The 25,135-nt window shown below is 47.7% G+C and overlaps 1 protein-coding gene across 6 annotated transcripts in view; it reads right to left on the reverse strand.

The window, feature by feature from the left end:
• ABLIM3 (actin binding LIM protein family member 3) overlaps nucleotides 1-25,135 on the reverse strand; it is a 117,135-nt gene that overhangs the window by 7,228 nt on the left and 84,772 nt on the right. The window contains exons 9-23 of one of the 6 annotated variants that reach the window (XM_032250275.1): nucleotides 22,156-22,214; nucleotides 19,559-19,630; nucleotides 15,136-15,291; nucleotides 13,490-13,519; nucleotides 12,883-13,012; nucleotides 12,008-12,106; nucleotides 10,556-10,603; nucleotides 8,091-8,225; nucleotides 6,571-6,632; nucleotides 4,906-5,053; nucleotides 3,277-3,306; nucleotides 2,620-2,678; nucleotides 1,739-1,799; nucleotides 953-960; nucleotides 323-403 (exon numbers count right to left, since the gene is read on the reverse strand). In XM_032250275.1, the coding sequence (XP_032106166.1) occupies nucleotides 323-403; nucleotides 953-960; nucleotides 1,739-1,799; nucleotides 2,620-2,678; nucleotides 3,277-3,306; nucleotides 4,906-5,053; nucleotides 6,571-6,632; nucleotides 8,091-8,225; nucleotides 10,556-10,603; nucleotides 12,008-12,106; nucleotides 12,883-13,012; nucleotides 13,490-13,519; nucleotides 15,136-15,291; nucleotides 19,559-19,630; nucleotides 22,156-22,214 (1,178 nt within the window). The remainder of the gene's footprint in view (nucleotides 1-322; nucleotides 404-952; nucleotides 961-1,738; nucleotides 1,800-2,619; nucleotides 2,679-3,276; nucleotides 3,307-4,905; nucleotides 5,054-6,570; nucleotides 6,633-8,090; nucleotides 8,226-10,555; nucleotides 10,604-12,007; nucleotides 12,107-12,882; nucleotides 13,013-13,489; nucleotides 13,520-15,135; nucleotides 15,292-19,558; nucleotides 19,631-22,155; nucleotides 22,215-25,135) is intronic. The other 5 variants (XM_032250276.1, XM_032250277.1, XM_032250278.1 and 2 more) reach the window with 5 other exon arrangements.

Below are 25,135 nucleotides of genomic sequence, written 5' to 3' on the forward strand. Positions count from 1 at the left end.
TCTAGCTCTCCCGCAATTCTGCAGAAGCATCAGCCCGAGTTGAGGAGTTACTGTCTCTGTGCACCACAGATGCTAACTGAATTGAAGAGGACACAGCAAAGAACAGCATGGGGCAATTTTTGGGGGAATAGCATGGGGCAATTTTGGGGAACAGCATGGGGAAGCTTTGGGCTGAGGAAATTGGCTCAAGTTCCTGCTTTTTCAAAAAGCTATGTGATCTTAAAGCCACACACTTCACCCAGCCTTCTTGAGCTGGGTTAGATCAAGCAACTTCTGAAATTTCTTCCAACCCAAGAGCTCCTGCTCGGTTTTCTAGACTTACCTCTAAACGGGTCCGGTCTACATCCTTGGGCAGTCGGTTTCTTCCTCTTGTAGTCACCAGCAACAGTTCATAAGGGTAGATCTAAGGAGAAAGGGGGGTGGTCTCCAGCTTGGGTGAGGGTGGTGGGCTTGTTCCTTTCAGGTATGTTTTGTGTCTGGTCTCTCTGTTCTATCCAGAAAGGGCCAGAAATTAAGTCTAGAGGAAGGGCTGGATCTGTCCTCCTTGGGGTTGTCCAGAAGCCTTAAGATACCTTCTCTTAAAAGGTAAGGCTCCACAGAGTCCCCCTAATACTGCCAGGAATAAGCTTGGAGGTATTTGCCATATGCCCATGGAATAATATAGGCACATGACCTCCCGAATATAAGTGTCTAATATTTGGTGACTGGCAAGCCACCAGAGTGTCTCTGAAGCCCAGGGAGGGTATGTGATTTCAGTAGGCAAGAGACCTAGGGCAGGATTCAGGGAAAGTGGGTCAAGGAGGGACAGGAAACGTTGGTCTCAAAAGGACCCTTGGGGTTATTTATCTATGTTCCCTTCCCTGCATAGACAGTGCTGTCATCTTCCTGCTGATCCCCAGTGTAGCGGCTCCAAGCATCCTGGAGACCCCCAGGGTCTATGCATATCCTTTACCTTGTACTCTGCAGAGAGAAAAAGAGACACATACAGAATGGAACCCATCAGTCTTTGCTTTGCATCATACATGGGCCTCTGCCCTACTCTCTCAGGGGTTCTGACCTCTATTGTCTCCTCCTCTTGACCACCAGAGACCCTGTCCTTGCTGAATTCACCCTGAAGGATAATCAAGGCTGGTATGAGTACAGTGGAAGGCTGAAGATAGGGGTTGGGCTGATCTTGAAATGGTTCTAAGGAAAAAACAGCCTTTGAGATATTTAGAATAGAGATTAGAAGAATCTGCAATCTGAAACATATGGGCAAGATCCTCTGTCTTCTGTGGGGAATCCTCCGAGGTTCTGATGTGGGCCCCTTCTGCCACAGCTTGTTTGTAGGAGCTGGTTGAGGTTGGTATGAAAGCATCACTGGCAGAGAGCAGGAAGCTCATGGAATTCTTACTGGGAACAGTGTGCATTTGGCTCTGAGTTGCTTCCCTTCACCAGGGTTGGCAGGCAACCCTTGCTCCACAGTCCAGGGAGAGGAGAGCAGCACTGTGTGATGGCTCTGGGAACCCAGATGGGACAGGTGGCCTGGAGATCATCCAAGGTCAGGACTTGAGAGGATGAGGGAAAAGCAGGGGAAAAGGGAGGGGGTAGGAGGTGAAAGGGAGTAAGAACTCGGGTTGGACACAGCCCAGCGTGGGGACAGAATCTGTAACCATCATTTGCCAAGGATCAAGCAGCAGTTTTGAGTGGTATGTCCAAAGCCCTCTCCCCTGCAGACCCCCTGCAGGCCTGCACTCACCTCGCATGCCCCAGTTGACCGCGTTCATGCTGTCGTAGTGGAAGAGGTCTGCGCTGGGCGTCTACAGAAGAGACAGAGCCAGGGCTGGCCTGAGTTAAGCTCACCTCTGCCTTCCTGAAGCACTCACCTATCTCCAGAAAATGGACTGGCGCTTGTGGGACCTAAGGCCCTCTCAGCAGCCTCCATCTCAAGTTAGGGAAATGTAACTCGCTGCTCTATCCCTGTGCTTTGTCCTGGCTTACAGTGGACACTCAATAGATATCCATTTATTTGGTGAATTTCACTTCATGCTTTCTTTCATTGTTCAAATATCCCTTTTTCTAGATTTGCCCTGACAACCCTGTTGGAAATTGCAAGTGGCTCCTTCCATGACTCTCAGTCCTCCTCATCCTGCTCATCATCTTTCTTTTTCCATAGCACCACGCTCAGGGAGCTCGGAAAACTTACAGGCCATGTTAGAGGCCAGTGGGGCATAGCAGTTGGGGATGGGCTGTGGGGCCAGCTGTCCTGGGCTTGAATCCTGGCTCTACCACTTCTTGTGGAAGAGTGAGGGTAAGTCACCTCACCTCTCCGTGCTTCTATTTCTGCATGACAAAGTAGGGTAAATGATAGTAACTACCTCTTTGGGTTGTGAAGGCAAAATGAACTACTGCTCGTAAAGTGTTTAGCTCAGTCCCTGGCATAGAGTTATCACCCAATAAGTACTAATTGTTCCCAAGCCCCTTTTCACTAAGGGGTCACCAGGGAGGGAAGCAAGTCATTGCCATGCAGTTATTTTGGTTAACCCATCACTAGCCCCAGGACCTTTGCCCAGGATTGATACTGGATTTATTAGCATTTTGGGGACAATGTCCCCCCCACCCCACAGCACAGCTTCTTACCCTGTGCAGCCCATTTCTTCTGTAGGCAGGCAGGGAGGCAGATTTGGAGATGAGAGGATCTGAAAAGAAGGAGCCCAAGCAATTACCAGGAGCCTGAAGCCATGGGTCCCTCTCCCCAAGGTCATCTGGCCACCAATGGCCAATATTGCTCCCAACCTTGTAGGAAGGGGTGGAGGCCAGAGGCCACCAACTTCTCCTGACGCTCTCCAGGTTTGCAACTTGACTGTCTTAGGGGGCACTTTAGCAGAATTCTAGGTATCCATCCAAGGCACCCACTCACACACTCTTCTACCCTCGACCTGCACACCTCTATCTTCCTGTGATAGACCTCTGTGTCCTGGCCACAGGCTGGCTCTAAAGAAAGGCTCCGGAATTGGAGTCAAGCTCAGAATCCAGGTCAGAAGGCTCCCAGGTGGGTGGAAGAGGTGTGTGCATTTTCTTTCTCTCTGGGACCACCTGTTGGGATGTCAGTCCTAGTTCTAGAACCCCACGTGGAGACCCACAATCTGACAAATACGATGGGGTGGACTATTAGAGGTCAGGGGTGTGCTGGGACATTGACACTATGTGGTCATTAGAGCTGTGGGGAACTGCAGCCGACACAGTTCTGTTCCTCATGGGACATGATGGGCTGAAGGTAGGGCAGGCGGAACTTACCACTGTCAGCCAGGTAGTGTGACCGAGGAGCTGCAGGAGAGAAAATCTAAAGGTCATTGCTCATGAAGACGACGAACATGGAGGAGACAGTTCGTCTCCATGGGGACAAAGAGATGTGGCTTCCCAACCCAGTCCCCCTGGCTGGCTCCATCAGCCCCTCCTTCCTCACTGGTCAGTTTTCAATTGCTGCACTTGCACCCCATCTCCCTCCGCTGCCCAGCTCCTAGTCCGGCAGCTGGCGCAAGGCAGGTGCTCTGTGATTTTTGTTGCACAGGTGTGGTTGAAGAGGGTTGAATTTCGAACAGCCCTGGTGCACTGCACAGAGCCCAGAGGCAGGGTTTGAAAACACTGGCCCTCAGTGGTCAGGCAGGGAAACAGGCTCGGCAGTTCACCTTGGCTCTGCCATTAGTAGTTATTTAATCTCAGACAATTTACTTAATCAAGGTTCGGTTTTCTCATCTGTAAAATGGGGAGTGATAGTGTCTCCTTTATAGGATTATTGTGAAGAATATGTGACACAATACAGTAAGATACTTAGCATAGTGCCTGACACATCTATAACACTCCATAAAACTGCCCTTATCATTATTGCCACCAACACGGCCATCTTCAGTCTAACTGAGAGTCAAGGTGTAGTAGGGGAAAGAGGAAAGAGCTCATGGCCTTGGGGCTATTCCAACTTGGGTGTGATCTTGGCTCAGTCACTTACTGGCTTTTGACATGGAGCAAGTGGCTTAACCTCAGTTCTCTTATCAATAAAGTGGGTGATGATAATCTCTCTACCTTGCGGCTCTACCGGGAGTGTTAACGTACCTACAAATGCCTGGCACACAGAACTATAATAAATGGTGCATTTTATTAGCCATAAAGTATTGATGTGAGATGAGATTTCCTGGCAGGACTGCATCCCACAGTAGTAAGAAAAGGAGGAGGCGGGTAGAGTATGTGTGTATGTGTATGTGTCCAAGGATAGGGAGGACCTTGCAATGAGACTTTCGAGAAGTGTTTGAATAAAGCCCCTGCTTGTATTACTTCAAGTCACGGTAGGCTCACTACCTCAGGAGGCCATCCCTTGCATCTTTGAGCCATTCTGGTGATTATAAGACATTTTTCTTTACAGTGAATCTGATTGTAAGTCAGAGCTTCAGATGCCCCAAAGAAATGGGAGGGACTGCTCAGGGCAGAGCATGGTCTTACATGGTGCCCCATACAGCCCCTTCCCAAATCTGTATTCTAGACCTTGATGAAGCTCCCAGAGTGGGGACTGTAGGGTTTGGGGCTAACCTTTGTGGCCAGCCTCTTTGGATTCTTTCATTAGCCCAGGGGATCGAGACTGGGCTGGCTATGTTCCAATAGAACCTAATTTATAAAAACAGGCAGGGAAGCTGATTAAGCAAGCTCCATTACTGATAAGTTGAGTGATCTTGGGCAAGTCACCAAAGGCTTCTGTGCCCTCACTCCCCATCTGTATACGTAGGGTGATAAGGGCACCCCCTCCCCCCAGGGCTGCTGTGAGGAAGAAGAGAGGAGGCATGGGCTGTGCCTCAGGGGAGCCTGGCTCAGCGTGAACAGCTGACACTGGCAGTCAGGGGTGTCCCCACCCCACTGGGCTTCCAGAGCAGCGCTTACAGCCATTGAGGGACATCTCATAGCCAGATGTGTGCAGGGCCTCCCGGCTGCTGGTGGAGCTCCGGGGAGGGGTCCAGGGGTCTGCATAGGAGCTCGACCGGGCCTTCATCTCTTCCTTCAGAATCAGCCGGCCAATTCCACTCTGGAGCTGAGGATGGGGGAAGAGCAAGATGAAGTTAGAAGGAAAACAAAAGACACTGAGATGGAACGAGCTTGGGCAAGGCTGAGGCTCGGTATCCTCCACAGCAGCCTGCTGTCACGTTTGCCTTCCCAGCGTCCCTCCTTCCTTGTGGCACTCATATTTCCCATTGGAACCTCATCTGGTCTTCCACAAGTTGTCCTGTGGTCTGGATGGGGGTCTGGTGGTGGGCACAAAAGAGCAGTCCTGGCCAGTGACAGGATCCCATTGTCCTGACACAGTGATTGATTCAACAATAGGCAGATAGCCATCTCTTTCTCTTTAACTGCGGTGAAAACTACTTGACTTCAAATTAACCATTTGAAAGGAAACCATTCAGTGGCATTTAGTATATTCACGATGTTGTGCAACCACCACCTCTCTCTCGTTTGGAAACACCATCATTACCCCCAAAGGAGATCCTATGCCCATGAAGCAGTCACTCCCCATTCCCCTCTCCCCACCCTGGTAACCACCAAGCTATGTTCTGTCTCTCTGGATTTGCCTATTCTGCATATTTCATGGAAAAGTAATCACATAATACGTGACCTGTGTCTGACCTCTTTTATGAAGCATCATGTTTTCAAGGTTCATCCACATTGTGACAAGTATCATTACTTCATTTCTTTTTATGGCTGAATAATATCCCACTGTATGGACATACCACATTTTGTTTATCTATTCATGAGCTGGTGGACATTTGTACTGTTTCCATATTTTAGCTGCTGTGAATAGTGCTGCCACGAATATGGGTGTATACGTATTTGTTTAAGTCCTGTTTTCAGTCCTTCTGGGTATATGTCTAGGGGTGGAATTGCTGGATCATATGGCAATGTATGTTTAACTTTTGAGGAACCATGAAATTGTTTTCCACAGGGGCTGGAACAAGGGTTTCACAAGCCATGAACAAGGGTTGCAAGCACCTGCTTACCATTATGTGAAAATAGCTTGCCTGAGCATGAAGCCAGTGCAAAGGCAAGCCTCACAAGAAAAGAGACAAATTTCCTAAGGCTGTTTTTGAGCAGTTGGATCTAGTCATACTTTAAGCTAATTCTACCATTTGATTTTTCAGTTACGCAAAAAGTTATGCATTTCTTTTTTTTTTAATTGCATTTTAGGTTTTGGGGTACATTTGAAGAACATGCAAGATAGTTGCATAGGTACACACATGGCAGTGTGATTTGCTGCCTTCCTCCCCTTCACCTATATCTGGCATTTCTCCCCGTGCTATCTCTCCCCAACTCCCCACCCCCCACTGTCCCTCCCCTATTTCCCCCCAACAGACCCCAGTGTGTAGTGCTCCCCTCCCTGTGTCCATGTGTTCTCATTGTTCAACACCCACCTATGAGTGAAAACATGTGTTTGATTTTCTGCTCTTGTGTCTCATTTCTTTTTTCTATCATAGCGGACTTGAATTTGTTTGTTGTCACTTGCAAATGTGATCCTCAGTGATATAAACATCTTATTCAGTGGTGTGGTCTACTCACCTTGTGCATGCTGCGGTCAAAATCATCCTCCTCTCCAGATGAGAACCTTCTGGCTCGGGGCACTGTCAAAAGACAGATAAGACCAGCTCCAGTATGTGCGCCCCACTCAGCCTGGCTTAAGGCATTTTTTTTTAAAAAAGAAAAGCCACTTTTCATCGTTTTTAATCTTATTTTTCAGTGGAAACAGTCTTGTCTAAGTGAACTTCCACATCAGCTGAAAGTGGTCTTTGCTGCCTTTGTGGCCTCTGAACACTCATCTCCTGTGGGGACGGATCACTGCCCACTTGGTTATAGTTGTATGTGTGTCTTGCCTCCTTTTCTAAATGAAGACTTCTTCGAGTGTAACAGGAGAGTCATCCTTTCATTAAATTTTTAAATTTGTGACACAGGGGCTCACTCTGTCACCCAGGCTAGAGTGCAGTGGTGTGATCATGGCTTATTGTTGCCTCAAGCCCCTGAGCTCAAGGGATCCTCCTGCCTCTTCCTGCCATGTTCCTGGGATTACAGGAGTACACCATTATGCCCAAAGAATTAAAAACTTTTTTTTTTTTTTGTAGAGACAAAGGCTAGCTATGTTACCTAGGCTGGTCTCAATTTCCCAGGCTCAAGTGATCTTCCCACCTTGGTCTCCCAAAGTGCTGGGATTATGGGCATGAGCCTCTGTACCCAGCCCCAAAGAGTCATCTCTGAGCTTCCATGAAGCTTTGCTCAGAACGGACGTTCAATTAGTAAAGACGGTGAATCAGAGTGGATCTTGATGAAACTATCCCCCCATACTTGAGAGGAACAGCTTGGGTTGTCTGATTGGGTAAGGTGGAATCTGAGGACCACTAAGATCCCTTACCAGGGTACCTACAGGAGCCTTGCATCTCCCCACATCCTCTCTTTCTCCATCCTCCAAACCATTTTCTACCCTACAGCCAAAGTGGTCTCTCAAAAGCACAAATATGATCATGTCACTCACTGCTTAGGATAAAACCAAAATCCTTACCCCAGTCCACAAAACCCCAGGTGACCTCCTCCCTCACCTCTACTGCTTCTCTTCCTCTCTGAGTTCAAGGTTTAAGTGGACAGCGTTTCCTTTCCTCTGGTGGAAACCTCCCTCACATCTTGGGTGTTTGCAGAGGTATTTCGACACCTTCTGCTGTGTTACGTCCTTGCCACCCTCCCACTGGCAGCTGAGTGGCTGCATCCGAGAAGCTTTTGTCATCTTCAGGCTGGACAGCAGCCTCCTGCCATCAGCTCTCCTACCTTCTGTGCATCACCTTCATCTCATGGCTGGGACCCATGTCTTCTCCACAAGGGCAGGGACCTGGTCTGCTTTGCTCCCCAGTGTATTGCAAGGGTCCATGGCCAGCGTTTAATACATATTTGTTGAATGAATAAACACCCTCAGTTACAAACCCTCTAAGCACTCTGATTCAGAATGATTGTATAAAGGAGTGGGCAACTGTTCTGAACACCTGTGTCCTTCGCATAGGTGATAGGGTCCTGGCCCCAGGCTCTTATGGGGGTGCTACCTTTGGGGGACCCATGGTAGGTCCAGTACTCAGACTCCGAAGCATAGTAGGGGTCTGGTGAGTAGGCGGGACTGTACTTGGAGGCCTGGCTGATGTCTTCACTTGTTTTGCTCTTGGTTGCTGTAGACAAATCACCTGCAAAGGACCCAAGGAGAGTACTTCAGGAAGGCAGAATGTCCTGGCTGGGACTGTGTACCCTTTTCCTATCTATACCAGGCTCCAGACCAGGGGAGTGAGGCCACTTCAAGGTGAGGGCTCTCTGTTAGGATGGGACATGGAACATCGGAGCTGGAAAAGCACTGGGGCCAAACCCTCATTTTGTATTTAGTAATCGGAGCACAGAGAGGGGAAGGGGCTTGCTGACGACCACACAGCACATGAGCACCAGAACTGGATGAGACCCGAGCCCAGGGATCTCTCCAGCACATTCCATGGATTCCCAGGTCTGTTCCAGAGTGACCTTTAAGGGTGTGGCCCCTCAAATAAGACTCAACAGGCCCCAGGTGAGCCCCAGCCCTTACCTTCCTAGCCCTTTAGAAGCCTGCCTTGTTATGAATTTGAACTCCATAATTTCTCACGACCTGAGATGACACATTCTGTTCAGGGACTATATAGCCTGAAGGAGGGAGTGCTAGACAGGGACTCTGCAAAGCCGGGTTCTGGTCCCAGCTCTGCCACTTTTCTCAGTTGTAACACTGGGCAGGTCCTAACATATCTGCCTCACTTTCCTCATCTGCAACTGTCAGAATTGGTCTGCTGGCTCAGGTGCCGTCCAGCTTTAAGCTTCCACCTGAAGTAAGCCCAGGACGGGGGTGACCAGCAAGACCCACTGTGGTCATAACTACTTACAGAGCAGTGACTTCTTGTGGCCCAAACGTGGGTGACAGGCTGGTAGGGCAGAGAGAGAGGGACTGGGGAAATGTGTGTGGCTGCATGACCATTTCCCACGGTCAGCTACGGGAAGCTTTAGGGACAAGCTCTATGCTCTGTGGAGCCAGAGTGGCAGTGGGGGGTGGGATCAGTTTCAGCTAGCCCCAGGCTATGCAACCCCTACAACAGCACTTGCTTCCAAAGCTTCCAAATTCTTCTCTTTGACTTGGGTCCTGGGAAGCGCCTCCTGGCTGATTGCATTTAGTCTTTTCCTCTGCCCTCTTTTCCAAGGCCAACCCACCTCCACCCCAAACTCCTCTTGAATTTGCCTTAGTGCCACCCCCAGAGCCCACCTGGAAAATCCCATGAAGTCTTGAGAAGCTTGCGATCTGGGGGCCTTTTCTAGGTAGAAAGCCAAACTACTTTTGTCTGGTTTGTGCCTTTCTATGGCTGCTCAGGGGACATGGTGTGTCCTTCACGGGCTGGTGTATATGTGCACATGCTCACAGACTCACCTTGGACTCCCTGCTCAGCCCCCTCTGGAACCAAGGTTGTCTGTCTAAACTGTAGAATCTTAGGTACCCAGAGTCACTATTTAAACTTGTACTGCCCCCTCCACCAGCGAATTAGTTCAGAGCCTGGCGCAGGACTGCTTCACTCATCTCCAAGCTCCACCGATTCTGGGCTTCCCTTGGTTATCCAGCTAGACCCTTAAGCAAGTGAGGGTGCACAGGGTGGCAGCTGCTCCTCTGCAGCTTCAATGGAAGGGATGTGCTTGTTCAATCAAGGCTTAGTAAGTGCTTTGCACAAAAATGAACAAGTGGTGTTAGTGATGAATGACTTGGTGGTTCTCACACTAAGTGCAGGTAGGAATCATGGACAAAGCCAGTTACAGTGCAGATTCTTAGTCCATGCTCTCCATATTTATAATTAAGGGAGTCTGGGGCAAGGAAGGGGCCAGGAAATCCGCCTTTTAAATGTCTCTCAGGTGCAGATGGTCCATAGACCATTTTTTGAGAAACACTAAATCAATGAATGAATGAAAGAAGGAAGTGACTCTCTGCTCCTTACTCATCTACATCTCCTCTGCAAGTCTCCATCCACTCTCAGGAGACTGTGACTGAGAACTGCTTAGAGCAGGGGTTCCCAAGCTGGGCTGAGCATCAGAATCACTTGGAGAAACTGTTACATAGACAAAATTCGAATTCAGTAAGTCTGGGGTGGGGCCCAGGAATCTATATGCATCCCGTGTTATTCTAATGAATATTTTGAGTGTTAACACCTTGTTGACTCTCCCGGGTATGTGCATTTTACAAAGATTTTACCAATCATGGAACTTAGGATGCCAGACAGCAGGTAAGGGAGAGATTGAAAAGGTGGTAGGAAAGAATGGAGGGGACATGAGGCCTTTGTTCTTTTGAAATGACACCAAACTCCTCCTCAATGTCACCCTGTGTAATGGGGTAGTCAACAAGAAAGATCAAGATGCAGCCCTGTGTTTTGTGGCTCCTGGCGGCCCGTGCAGGGCCATCGCATAGATGGTTACCCTCCCCTCTCTCCTTGTGTGGCCAAGCCCTATCTGCTTCTGATCATACCATGCCGTTTGTAGATTGGGGGTTTCCGGTAGATGTTACTGTCTCCAGCTGCCAGACAGACCAGGAAAGGACAGTGGGGAGGGGGAGAGGGAGAGAGACAGGAGAAAAGGAGACAGTACTTGGTCAGTTGGTCTCGGAAGAGAGAGATGGGCAACAACTTTTTCCAAGGGGCCACTATCTTTCCCCTGGTGACTTCCTCTTCCAAGTTGAACTTCCAACCTCGTCTCAACAGGTTCCAAGTAAGGTGCAGGGAGAGGAACGGATGGATCCAAGTGGTGCTGAGGAAGGGACCTGGGGCTTGAAGGGCGAGCATGCAGTCACAGGGGTGTGTGTGCTCAGCAGAACCCCATGCAGCAAGGTGTCCACTGCCTCCACCAGTGGCCACAACTCATTCCATGTGAAAATTCCCAGGATGCTGCAGCCGAATTTCAGCTTGCCCCCCTCCCCCTCCCTCAAAGACAGACAGGATGGGACCCGTCTAGGACAGCTGAGGAAGGTGTAGATGAAACAGCAGCATGAGCTCTTGAGGGGAAAGTGAGTGAGGAGTGAAAAACTGAGCCTGATGTCACAAGACTGGGGTCCAGGACTGGCTCTGCTGTGACTCAGAGGGAGCCTTGTCCAAACCACACCTACTCGGTCATCTAGCCCCTGTCTTCCTCTCAGTTCCTATCGCGACCTGCAGTCACATGACATTATAGTGCTGTTCCCTCTGCCTGGGATGTCTTTCCTTGGCTTCTTCACAACTGGCTCCTTCTCATCTTTCAGCTTTAATGTTACCTCCTCCAAGAAGCTGCTCCTGACTGCCCCATCTAGCCTGGCCTCTCTCAGACCTGTCATCTCTCAGGATGACCTGTTTCATTTATGTTTATGGCACCTATCATTACCCGAAATTATCCTCTGTGTATTTGTTTACTCATTTATTATCTCTCTCCCTACATTAGTACATAAATACCAAATACCACGAAGGCAGGATCTGCTGGGTTGAGCACAGTTGAAACCTCTGGGCACAGAACAGTGCTTGACTGTACAGAAGGAATAACAGAAGCTTGGGAAGCCAAGTAACTGGCCCACAGTCCTGAGCTTATAAGCAGCTGCGTCAGATTCCATCCCAAGAGCTTTGAAGCTAAAGCCTGTGGCCTTCACCACTGTGTGCTCCTCCTGAGCCCCTCACAGCCCTCAGACATTCAAGGCATTTCACTTCAGCACCCTGCGTCTTTTCTCCCCTGGACTGGTTCTTTGAGGTCCTAATGGAGATTGGTTCTGTCAAGTGGATGAACTGAAGCCCGTGGGTGTGTTGGGGCTGGAGGACAGGGTTGGTGCAGGTGGTTGGTTAGGGAGGGTCCCTCAGGAACCAGCTTTTTGGTGTCTGTGTGGCATGGAGTGGGTGACTCAGGCACCTGTCACCCCATGGAGCATGCATCCATCCCAGGAATCCGGGCTGGCAGTGCCTACCTGGGATGTGAAAGTGCTTGGGAGCCTGGTAAGAGGTTGGAGTGGAGGACCTCACATCTAATTGGCTATGGTATGGAGAGCTCCGGCCACTCTCGGGCCCTGGAGCACGCAGGCAGTGGTCCCCAGAGAAAACAGAGGCACAGAGAAAACAGGCATTAACGCAGTGGCAGTTAACGAAGCGGTGAGGTGATGACAGCAGGGATGGGGATGGGCTGGGGTGTCCCAGCGTGCTCAGGCTCCGGGGTGGAAGCAGCATGTGCTCTCATGCACCACGTCGGCAGAAACAAGCTTGACCTTGCTTCCTGGCTTGATCCCAAAGTCAGGTTTTGTGAGGTGTAAAGATCAACTCCACCCAGCTCCAGGAAGACATCTTAGTTTGTCCCTTTTAACCATCCCCGAACCTCCACGTTCCAGACCCTCCCTTAATTGCTCCTTTCCTCCATCCAAGTGCTGACTTCACCCCCAACTTCAGGTGAGTGTGGATGGCCTGACTGGATTGGCCCTCAGGTGAAGGCCAGTCCATACCCACATTTCGGGTCTCTTGGTTCTGCCCTCTGGATGGGGCTGGGCATGTGGATGGTGGAGTCTTCTTCCAGCCAGGGCCACAGGGCCACAGGGCCACCTGCCAGCCCCCTCTCCTGGAAGCTCACCACCCACCTTCCTGCTGCTTCTCAGTACCACACCCTCCTCCACCCCTCTGCCATCTCAGGGACTCAGAAAGGCCCAGCTGATCACCTGGGTGGCCACAGATCTCTAGAGGGCTACATTGTGACAGAGATCTTGGGGGAGCCTTGTGCTCTCTGCAGCAGGGACCCCAAGTCACTGCCTTGTCTCCCTGCCTCTTCCTCTCCCTTCAGGGGTTCCCACTTCCTTACCAGAGCGGTAGTAGTGGTGAGGTGAGCGGGAGAAGGTGGGGGACATGCCCTGCCGGTTGTAGGTGGGGGAGTCTATGTACCCCGGGCTGGAGGCACGTCTCTGCCGGAGGTCCAGGTTCTCATAGATGTCCTGGGGGAGGAAATGGGGCTGTGAGCAAGGCTGGCCGTTAAGTCTGCCTGTGGCCCGAGGGTCTAGCAGGCAGGAGGGCAGGACATGGAATCTGGGATTCCAGAGGTTGAGGCATGAATACAGTGACCCCTCTCCCTGAGTTACCCACACAGCCCGAGGAAGATGGCAGGGAATTTCCAGGGCTTTCCCCTATCACTTGCAGGCCCTTGAATGGAATCCATGGATCAATCCCTGGAATCCTGACCAGGGATCCCAGGAGCCTGAGGGAGGCCATCTCTGGGCAGGAAGGGCATATTTCCATCTTTAACACACTGCCACTTCCTCTGCGACATGTACCCGAGTCTCTCCAGTGCTCCCCTGCTTGCAGGGAGCACCTTGGGCAAGGGCTCATCCAACTTGTGGGTGGCTGGGGATGGGTGAAGTCAGCATAAAGGAGCACAATTTTATATCAACTTAATTATCTATCATCGGAATTACCTGGGAGTAGGGAGATAATGTTCCCAGTGACTTAGAAGTGAAGAGTTTAAAGGCAGTTGTGGAACCAGCAGATGGAATGAGAGGAGCACAAAAGAAAGGACAGAGCATGGTTAGACATCTTGGCAAAGAGGGCCTGCAGCATCCCGTTGGTACCCCACTCCAGATCACAGTCTCGCTGGGAACTCCAGAGGGTCAGACTGCTGATAGGAGGCAGAAAACCTCAAGATTATGCCCGCCTTTTAGGAAGGGAAAAACCAAGGCCCAGAGAGGGAATGCGAAGGCTCAGGGCCGCTCAGGGAAGAAGTGGCAGGGACTTGACTCGGACCCAGGCTTCTCTACTGCACGCTCAGGGCTATAGTCAGCATATTTCCCTGTCTCTCTACTGGTTCGCGACCCCTCTGCAGTTCATGAGGGCAACGCCCAGCTCAGGGCACCCAAATATACAGCTAAGCAGGGGCCAGGCTGCTGCCATCAATGAGGGAGTTGAGCTGGTGGCTGGTGCAGCAGCTGGAGACAGGATGTCTCCACTGAAGAGGGCAGCGGCTCCTCAGGTCCAGCGGCTGGAATGCCTGCCCAGCATTTACATGGCATCTTAATTTTCCAAGAAAGTCAGAAATGCAGATTCTTATGTGAAATCTCCCAGTGTTTACATGTTGACAACTAGTTTTCATTCTCAAAAGGCACTTTGTGAGTGAAACAAAACAAATCTGAGGGCTGGCTGCAACTTGTGGTGGGACCTGGTTTGCCATCTCTAACTGAAGGATAAGTGGCTTCTACTAAACACTTGAGAATCTAAACACCAGAAACCAGAGAATCTCGGCATTGGGCTCCTCAACCAAATGGAACCCAAATCCCCTAGAGAGGAAGGGGGCTTGCCTGAGGTCACAGGGCTAGTTATGGTGGAGCTGGGACAAGAATCAGGGTCCCTGCCCACCAGGACAGGCTTCTGCTGCCCCAAATTAACTCAAGGGGCCTGGGATAAGGATAGAAATCCTCTAGGATATAGACTGGCAGGACCTTCAGAGTAATTCTGCCCTCCACCCCCCTGCCATCTCCAGAGAACACTTTCTCTTATTTAGCAACCATTGAATTATTTCAAAAGCCATCTGTTAACTGAGGCTTCATAAAAGTGTCTCTTCAAGGGAAGAGACACTGGGACTAAAGGCCAGGTGCAAAAACCAGAGAACATGCCTAATCAGGGGTTATAAACCTAAATGGCCATTGAGCCTGGCAGGAGATGAGCGCCTTGGGCTGAGTACATGAAAAATTCCTACAGGACAAGAAATACAACAACTTGAGTAATAAATGGTTATAGGCTCTCAGCTTCAACGCTGGGATTAACAGGGAGTGGGGCAGCTGGGGAGAATGGGAAGCTCATGTCCTGTCTATAGGGGTGCTGCTACCCATCTCCAGATGGTGGAAATATAGGTTTAATGTTGTCGGCTCTGATTTTTCAACAGAAGCCAGAAAGCCAAATTTTGGGATGAAATCTCTTCATTTAAAAAATACTGGTCTTAAATCCCTGTTTAGAAGAGTCTGGGAGCCAGCATTGTGGAGGACAAACAGTCTGTGATGGAGAGGGCTGGGGACCCCGGTGGAATTTCCTTTCCTACAACAGCCCCAAAGAGAAGGGCAAGATGCGATACCTCTCCATAGCCACATCTCTCCAGCATCTCGTCGGACGTGTATCTGGAATGAGGCTCATAGGAAATGAGGTCGGGGCGTTGTACCTCGTAGATGGACTTAACCTTGGGGAGAGCCGCCAGGTCTTTGTAATTAAGGATCTCATTATCCACTTTAGCCTAGGGAAGAGGGAAACCGACAGGAAAGGAATAGAAAGATAAGAGGGAAAAGGGGATGGAGCGAGGAAACAAAAACAAGATGCAGAAGGAACGGGCGTCTCCAGTTTCCACTAAAAACAGACGATTAGGATCCAATTGAAGAATAACAGAATGTTAGAATAAGGGTGGTCTTAGAGGCCATCCATTCCAACAGGGCTAACATTTACTGAGCACATATTGTTTGTGAGGCCCTGTGCTTTGCAAGAATTATCTCCTCTAGATGTTGTAATTCCTCTGTGAAGTAAATGTCAATATCATTTCTATTTTCCAGCTGAGGAAACGGAGGCTCAAAAGGTAATAAAATTTGCACCACTAAGCTAATAAGTTTGAATTCAGCCTGAACTACACAGCCTGGGTGCTGACTACCTTCCAGTCCCACAGAGTGAGGACATCCCAATTCACAGCATCCTTGAAGAAGAAGATGAAGATTGTAAAGACAAAAATAATCGTGATAGTATAACACTAGCTAACATTTGGTGAGCACTTATTATAAGCCAGGCTCTGTACCAAGTCCCTTTATAGATTAACTCAATTCAGCCATACAACTCACAACTCTAGTAGTAGGCACTAACATTATCCTCATTTTGAATAGGCAACCAGAGGCACAGAAAAATCAATTAACTTGCCCAAGGCTACATAGCTAATAAGTTGCAAGAACCCAAATTTCAAAACAGAGAGCATGCCCTCTTCAGCAGCCTCTCCTGTCTTCTTGGGACAGGGAGTTCACTGTCTTATACCACCAGAAGTCTGCCCTCAGAAAGCTGCTCCTTCCATTGAACTGAAATGAGCCTCTACCTTCTGCTTGACTTTGGCAGCGTTCAGCCTTCTAGAGCTGCATAGATTGAAATATAGCTTCCCCTTGCATGTGACAGCCCATGTCTCATGGCTTCTGAAGCCATGGCCTTTCCATGACCATGTCCTCCAGCTGTTCCCTCTGTGACCTGGTGTTTGCTATGATCAACCAGGATCTGTCTTGCAAGGTCCTGAGGTTCTGTAAATTATGACAGAGGCTGCTAGATAGAGAATCCAGAGACTATATTAGTCTGATAATGTTCTCCCAATGCCATTGGAGCCAGGTACAGTCTGAGGGCCAAGACGACTTTACAGGGAGCGGCATTCATAAATACCTTATAAACTGTGCTATTTAAAAACCTACCAAGGCCCTTCCACTATTCTATCCCTGCCCCATCAGCACTGCAATTAGGGCAGTGTTGCTTATTCTCACGCTGCTTATTCTCCGTTGCCCCTAGACCCAGTGTTCACCCTTCCTTGCCTGGATCTGTGCCCTGAACACCACCTGGGCTGCATCAAGTTTCTTTTTCTCTCTGGCTTTCAGTTGGGTTTAGCCAATGGGATGCACCAGCAGAGACTAGAGGGCGAATGGAGAGAGAGGCTGACACACTTATTCCCTTATTCCCCTGGCAACCTTCCTGTCTGGCTGTGGGCTGGGCCCAACTCTATCTGGAGGCTGGGCTTCCCCAGGTTCTTGCCAGCTTTGATAATGCTGTTCCGTTCCCTTGCCTCTTTAGGTCCAGCGTGGTAACAATGTTATGCTACTGTAGTCCCTGGATACCTCACTATCTCCTGTGGGTCCATTTAACCCTGCCCACACCTCCATCATGAAACCCTCCTCAGTTGAACTCTTTGAGGTAGGCCACCTGATTTCTGCCAGAGCCTGCCTGCTACAGATACCCACATCTGCACCAATTCTGGGGGGGTATGGGTAAAGGGAGCCTTTATTAGCTGAGAGTCCACCGGCTGAAGTAATTGTTGCCTTTTGTCCTGGGTATTAGATCTTGACCTTGAGAGCTCTTGGCATCTTCCAAACTCATCTCCACCCATAACTATTCATCTTGGTACTTTACCCCAAACCTCAAAAATACTAATTTTATATTTCTTCCTATAGCCACTTTGTTTACAGGGCTATAAATAAGCCTCAGGTCTGGAGGCATACCAATTGATCAGAAGCATCCTAATATAATTAACCAGGAAGGAAGGAAGGAAGGAAGGAAGGAAGGAAGGAAGGAAGGAAGGAAGGAAGGAAGGAAGGAAGAAAACATATGGGTCAAAGCCAAACCACCTGAAGATGATTCTAGAAGTCAGTGGAGACGGAGTAAAGTTTGAAAGTTTGAAAGAACCTGCTCATTTCAGGTTCACTGATAATTCTATTTGAATATAAAATCTCAAGTATCTATGAAAACCAAATTAAGATCCATCTTTATGCCTGTTATTGCATCTCTCCGAATCAGGTGAATGATTTTTTTTTTTTTTTTCCAAATTTGGAAGCCATGCTTGGGATGGGCTGATTGAAAACATGGCTTCCATGACATGTTCAGTCATTCCCCAGAGCAGCTGAGCACGAGGCACCATAAATGGTGAGAGCAGGAGAGGCTGGAAGGGGAGACACATGCCTGTGCTAGGGTGTGAGGGACAACTGATCTCAGTGTGTAAGCCCCTGGTTGGAAGGCACAAGCACAGGTGTTCCCAGCTGCCATCATAAATTCCATTCTGTAATGGAGTTGCTTCTCATAGGGGCAATTCTGAGAAACTTTCTCCAGGACTCCAAGGTGAACATCATCAGGGCTTAACTTATTTCACAAAGATTAACAAGGCTCCTCAGTAGCACTGGGAGACTGGCTCGTGGTGAACAGTATTACAGTGCAGCAGCTTCCTGAGGTCTCCTGTCCTAGTGACTCTCTTCTGGAAATAGGCTCACATTTGTCAATAACATTCTCACTGTGCACGCCTAGAAACTAAGCCCATTAATCCTGCCATGGTCTGGTCCCATTCACAGTGCCAGGGAGACTATCACCTCTCTTGCTTTAGACAGGAATCTTCAATGAGTACAGCCTGTGATTAAAGCAGCTTGTCTTTTTTGACAGCCACATGGTATTGACCCATGTTGAAATTTCAGTCAGTGATAACTCTTAAGTGTTTTTTTTTTTTTTTCCATTTAATCAGAGAAGAAAGGAAAGGTGCCCGTAGTCCCGTCAATGGGCATTATCCAGGGATCAAAGAGGAGCCTTGATGTGGATTTGAAGTAATGATCTAGCAATGGTGGTCAGGGCCAGGAGCGGCTGCCTTGGTGACTGTATCTAGAGCTTCTTGTTAGGAGTGGGTTTCTTGTTATAGACCATTTTCCCCACATTTCTGGTCATCTTGCCTCCTTTGGCTTGTGGAAGGCTGGAATAGTCCAGAATCAATCAGATTGAGGTTTGTTGCTCATTTCAGTTCTCCCTGGCTCTGCGTTCCCCACCTCCTTTAGCTTATTTCTGTTTATCCCTCTGCTTTGAGTTTAATGTTTCTTCCTTAGGATGCCCTCTCCCAACTAGTCTTAGATTGTCAGATCCCTCTGTTTATCTGTAGCATCATCAGAGGATCCTGTGCTTTTCCTTTCTGGAATTTATAACTGCAATTGATGATTCATGGCATTATGTGTTCAATGTCATGAGGACAGACATCAAGTCTGTGTAGTTCATTACCATTTCTCCAGAGCATAGCACTGTGCTTAGCAGAGCAAATGCTTGGCACATGTTTGTTGAATGAATGAATAAATGAATTAAAGAAAAATATACAAGGGGCCTCTGAGACCATCTAACTCAACTTCTGTCTTTTCTTCTACACCCCTGGCAAATGATGAGTCTCTCTGTTTGAATGCTTGCGGAGGTGGGAGCTCAGACATGTGAAGGTGGGTCTACTCCATCCCTGGGCTCCCCACATGATTAGAAAGCTCTTCTTTACATTTGCAAATTATTTACAACCATGTTTCCACATGTGTATGGCTTACTTCTCCTTTCTGCCTCTTTATCACACACCACTATCTCCACATCGATAATCCACCAAATACCTATTCAGAATACCACTTTGACCCTCAGTTTTTTCTTGCTTGTCTCAGTTAAGTAGTGGGAAAGGAGGTGCCTGGCACTGGATTTAGAACTCATCAAGGGCTCTTGTTGTCATTGCACTTTCTTTCTCGTGTGCCATGGAACTCTCCATGATCTCTGAAACTCTGGGTTTACTAGACTGTGTGCTTCATAAGGGCAGTATCTATGTCCTCCCTGTACTGCACTGAATCCTCAAGACCTGGTACAGAGCCTAGCACATGAAGAGCATGCATCAAATGTCAGTTGGATGAAAACCCGACAGCTCCCTCATCCTTGGCGACTCCTCTTTAGATACCAGGTCAGGAATAAGAAAGGCCCTTTGGTGGTAGAAAAGGGATACGTACGCAGATGACTCGGTTGGGTGACCCAATGCTGGATCCAGGTGGTGAGATGGAGGTTTCAGACGTCCGTCTATGCTGCAGGAGAGATGAGGACAGAAGAGGTGAGAAGCTGCAACCCCGGCTTGGTGGGAAGGTGAGACAGGGGGTTAAGAATGCAACATTAGCAATACCATTAAAGTACTCTCTGGTTACTTCTGTACTTTCTCCTCATTCTCTGCCTTTTAAGTCAAGGTCTGAGTGTGAATGAGACCTAAAATGCAAGGACTTCAGGCTGTTGGGGCGGGATATGGATTTATTTTCTATGTATTTGCAGATAGCAAATACATCGCAATAGGAAATTACTCTAAATAGGAAATTACTCATAAAACTTTTCATTTTGAGTTATCCCAGTCAATGTATTTACTTAAAAAAATAAAATTGGTTAGTATTCATTCCTTGGGAGTTTGTTTATTCAAGATGTGAAAGCGGGTTAAACTTCATGTCATTGTACAACATGCTGACTCTTTACAGTGTATTAATTGCGAACTGACATCAACTTAAGTGATAAACTTAAAAAAAAGCTGTCTCTGAACAATAGCCATGATGGATTAATAGCTTCCTTAGCAGAGCAGCATGATGTCAGTCTTAACACACAGGAGGGTGCCTGCATGATGTAAAGGGATTGGGAATCAAGGACCCACGGGTGAAGTATGTGGTCTTAGGCATCTGGATTCCTGACCTGTAAAATGAAGATGCTGAGCTTCAGGATCACTTGATTCTCTCCCAGTTTTCTCATTTTACAATTTAAATCATTCTAAGTGGAGCTATAAAGTTTCCTAAACTGTGGATTGTGAACTAGCAGTGGTTGTGGGAAGAAGAATTTAGGTGGAACATTTGATAATACTGAATCATAGAGCTAGAGAGTAAAATCTTTCAATCCCTTTGATTAGATCAAGGAGGCAGTCTCATATTTCAACAACTCTCTCAACAATTGCTGATTTCCTATTTCATTTTATTTTTTATCTTATTTTTGAGTCAGAGTCTCTCTGTGTCTCCCAGGCTGGAGTGCAGTGGCACAATCTTGGCTCACTGAGACCTCCACCTCTCCGTTTCAAGTGATTCGCCTGCTTCAGCCTCCTGAGTAGCTGGGATTACAGGCATGGGCCACCATGCCCAGCTAATTTTTGTATTTTTAGTAGAGATGGGGTCTTGCCATGTTGGCCAGGCTAGTCTCGAACTCCTGACCTCAAGTGATCTGCCCGCCTTGGCCTCCCAAAGTGTTGAGATTATAGGCGTGAGCCACCATGCCCAGCCCAATTCCCCTTTTTAAACAAAGAGTGTGCAGGCAACATTGTCTAGCTAGAATTTAAAAGATTTATTCTTAAGAATTATTTCATTATCATTGAATTTATTTTGTCATTACCTTCTACTTATAGCAAGTATTACTGGTTTCCACATGGCGATATAAATTTTTATTTTAAAATACGTTTAGTTAATAAAAAGTAGTGACTTGATTTAAAGGAAAATATTAAGTATATAATGAAACAGATGGTGCACAGATATGGCAACAGGCATCGGGGTTGTAGAGGATGACTGAAGTTTGGGAAATGCTGCCCAAAAGGAGGAAGATGAAGAAAGGGACAAGTAGGTCTTATACCTTAAATGGAAGAGGTCTTAGAAGAAACAGGAAAAGAAATTCAGGGCTCAAAAAATAGTTATACATCAACCAACCGGCTTTACAGAAAACTTTCATTAAGTGGACGAGATAGCAAAGAAGACATGTTTAGTTAGCTGGTCAGAAGTTGTGCACTTGCTTTTCTAGTTCTAGCAGGTAACATAATAGAGTCTCAAGGGCTCAACTTAGTATCAGGGGAACAGGATGTAAAGGCCCCATTCCCCACACCCCAATACACGCCCCAGGTGTCCACTCACAGCTTCAAGGACCCAGAAGCTGGATCCCCCCTGCAGCCGGGGAGGCTCAAGCCCTCTCTGCAGGAACCCGGGTTCACAAGCCTCCCTGACATTTGTCAGAGCACAGTAATTCAGAGGGACACAGGTCCTCAGCTGGCCCAGCCTGTACCTGAGGATGTCGACTGTGCTTCTGCCTGGCCATGCCACTGCAGGCAAATCATCACCTCTTTAGACCTGGCTTTCTCACAGGCAAGGCAAAGATAAAATTCTTGCCCATCTGCCTCACGGGGTTAAAGAAATAAAATCAGACAGCGGCTGTGAAGAAGCTTTGTAAACTGTCAACTACTGTGACATTATTACTTATTACTATTAACAAATGACCTCAGGCTGGGAAAAACCATGGCAGGAGCTCCTCAGGGAGGCCGCCCTCTTGGTCAGCAATGATAGAGTTACAGCCTTACCCTAGAAACACAAAACTCACATGAATACAGTGCTTTACAGTTTCAGAGTGCTGTCACATCCAGTGCCTTAACCCCCTCAAAAACCCCATGGGGCAGGTGTTACCATTAAGAAAATCCAAGTATATAGGCACACATTTGGGAGCATGCACACTAAGGAATGCTGACCCTGTCCCAAAGCACAGCTCTCTTAACCTGCGGCAGAAAGTAGTGAAGCAGGAGTGCTGGTCTGGGATCTACTAGCTCGCTTACCTTTAACTTCTTCTCTGCCCGGGCTGCCTGTTTGCAGATGGGGTGCCAAACCTCGGAACCTAGGGGTCAGGAAAATAAAGAAGGCTCAGATCTTTCAAACCCGCCAGCATTCTGAGTCTCTCCCCAGGCCTCACCTTGATTTACTCCGTGGTCAGCGTATGCCACTTACACATCTGCCAGAAGGGCTCCTTTTGGCTTTTCCAGCTCCCTCCTGGAACCTCTCAGATCTTTGCGACCACTCCTATCCTTTTGCTGTGTGTCTAAATCCTACCCATTCCTCAAGGTCTAGGGCTTACATGACATCCTCTTGCAAACTTTCTTACCTGCCAGTTGGGGGTGGCTTCTCGCTCCTCTGTGATCCATAGTTCTTTGTCTCTCTTTCCACACAAACAGCCTTAAAGCACAGTAGCTTATAGATTTTTCATTCCCACTAAATCAACAGCTTCTTCTGGGCAGGGACTGGGCTTTATTCATTGCTACATCTCCCACAGTCCCCAGCACGGGATTTTTTTCTTAGCAGAGATCCGTACATGTTTGTGGGGTGAAAAGATGAGTGGATGATTGGTACTGAGTGACACATAGCAGGTGGTCAATAAATATTTGTTGAAAGAATAAATGACAGTGTGGATAAAAAAGAATGACAGAGCATGGTGAGCTCCAGCCTTCTTTTCTCTTAAAGACTTATGACAGTCTACCAGAGCTGTCACATTTGAGGGGGAGGAGGTGTCATGGTGTATATTCCGCTTGAGAGCATTGCCTTGACCTGCTAATTCCTCAGAGACTCCAGACTCTTCAAATTCACTATACTGCTAATGTCCACGTTTTATTGGGGGTGGGAGTCCAGTTGGCCAACCCCAAACCCAAAAGGCCAATTTGGAAAGGCATGAGCAACAGGTGGCTGGTCACATGTTGAGAAGCAGCCCCAAATACGACACATTCCCCAAAGAAGGGACAGGTGTCCTGGATTAGAAGGAAAAATAGGAACATATTATCCCTCTGGAGCCATTCCCCTTGTAACCAGCCCTAAAAGGAAAGGAGCCAGCAATGGCTGGATTCCTGAGCATCCAGATGGCATTTGTTTGTCTGACTTTGTTTCTAGGATGTACTTTCTATTATGCTTTGTTGCCTGGAACCCCCAGGACTGGAATACTGGTTAAGGGATGAGATGGTGGTGAAAGGTCAATAATTCAAGTGAAAAAGAGAAGAGAGGCCTGACGTGAGGAGGCTTGTGTTTTTTGTTTTTGCTCAGCCCCTAACACATCCTCTCTCTGGGTCCCAGTTTCCTCATCTGAAGAATAGTGAGGTGGGATTTGGATGGTCTTGAAGGTTATTTTCATAAGATTCTAATTCGACGGGCAGTTTTGTCTTTTTGGAATGGGAATCTTTGAGTTTTGTCTGCTGACATTCTTGGGTGTTCCTAATTATTCAACTGAGTTTAATTCCTTCTAAAGTAAAATGCAATGGTTCTCAGAGCCCAGTAGAGGGACTCTGAGTCTGTGGCTTGATCCAGCAATCACAGGGTGTGTCCACTACCAAGCTGTGTGCGGGGATCCTTACTTTAGGGAGTTATTAGAGAGAGCATTTCCAGTTCCTCTCTGAGTTGCTCCTGAATCTACCAGGAATTGTTTATGACTGTGACTCTGGCAGGAAACACATGTTACAGGTCACTGTAGGAAATGGATGAGATGGACACAGAGGTCTGAGGAGGTCATGAGCTTAAGTTAAAGAGGCATAGGAAAGATCAAGAGGGCAGAAGTCCTCATGGGGGAACATACTGTGTCAAGTGAGGGGGTCAGACTAGAGGGTCTCTCTTGCCTTCTAACTCCATGACGTTGGCATAGCCTTCTGAAATAAAACTGAGCCAAAAATGCTCATTAGCTTTAGCACTCTGCATACAGGAAAACATATTTACATAAGAATCGAGGAGGGGAAAATCAAACAAAAAAAATTAGAAATGAAAAAAATCAGAATTTGGGAGTTCGTAGTAGTATACATGTAAATAAAAGGCTAAAAAAAAGTTAGTTGGTAGCTAGTAATAAACTTAGATAAAGAATGTAAGAGATGATGATTTGTTCATGAAGACCACTGTGGAATTACGGTCTTCTGAGCTTATTCCCTTGGCCAATAGCTCAATAATGTGACACTAGCAGAAAGATAACATCATGGTAAAGAAGATGGTTATTCTCTTCCATGGATTTTATCCCCAGAGCCAAAAACAGTGCCTGGCCCATGTGTGTTTAAGAAAGAAATATATGTGAATGACTCATTAGGCTGTACCTTTGTTTTTTTCTTTTTTCAAAAAGATACTAGGTAAATGCACCCACCAGAGGATGGTGACCATCTTAAGAGGGGACTCAAATGCAGTCCTAAGGCTGGGTCTTTACCCTGAAGAAGAGACCGAACAGAATGGTAAAAACTGGTTTTGAAGATTTTAATGACTCTCTGTAGGAGGAGGCATTCGTTTGTTTTGCAAGTCTTATAAAGTAGAACTAGGACTAAGGGGCAGAAGGTTCAGGGAAGGAACATTTAACACCTAAGAACTGAATAGCCGTATTCAACTGACAGTGAGCCCCTTGTTCCTAGCAGTGTTTAAGTACACATCGAGCATATAAATGCTCAGCCAGGATATCAGGAAGGAGGCTCAGCACACAGCACTTATACTAAGGGATGTTTAGCCCCTCAAATCCCTAGAGATTCTGTTTCTATCTTAACAGGTTTTACTGTACAGAGAAGATAATTATTTGCCCCTATCCATTTATCCTGATAAGAATGTAAATTCTATGAGGAGAGGGATTCATGTCTGTCTTACCTACAGATATATCTGCAGGGACTCCAGATTCTCAATAAATAAATACTCACTGAGTGAATAAATAAACAAAAGAAACATGGCATTCTACCCTAGGCAGTTGGCTTCTCTAAGCTGGGCTCAGAGATTTGAACAAGCAGTACAATCTGGACTCTGAGAAGACAAAGAACACTC

The sequence above is a fragment of the Sapajus apella genome, unplaced genomic scaffold (assembly GCF_009761245.1).
Source record: "Sapajus apella isolate SASKATOON/1434 unplaced genomic scaffold, GSC_monkey_1.0 scaffold71, whole genome shotgun sequence".
Classification (NCBI taxonomy): Eukaryota; Metazoa; Chordata; class Mammalia; order Primates; family Cebidae; genus Sapajus; species Sapajus apella.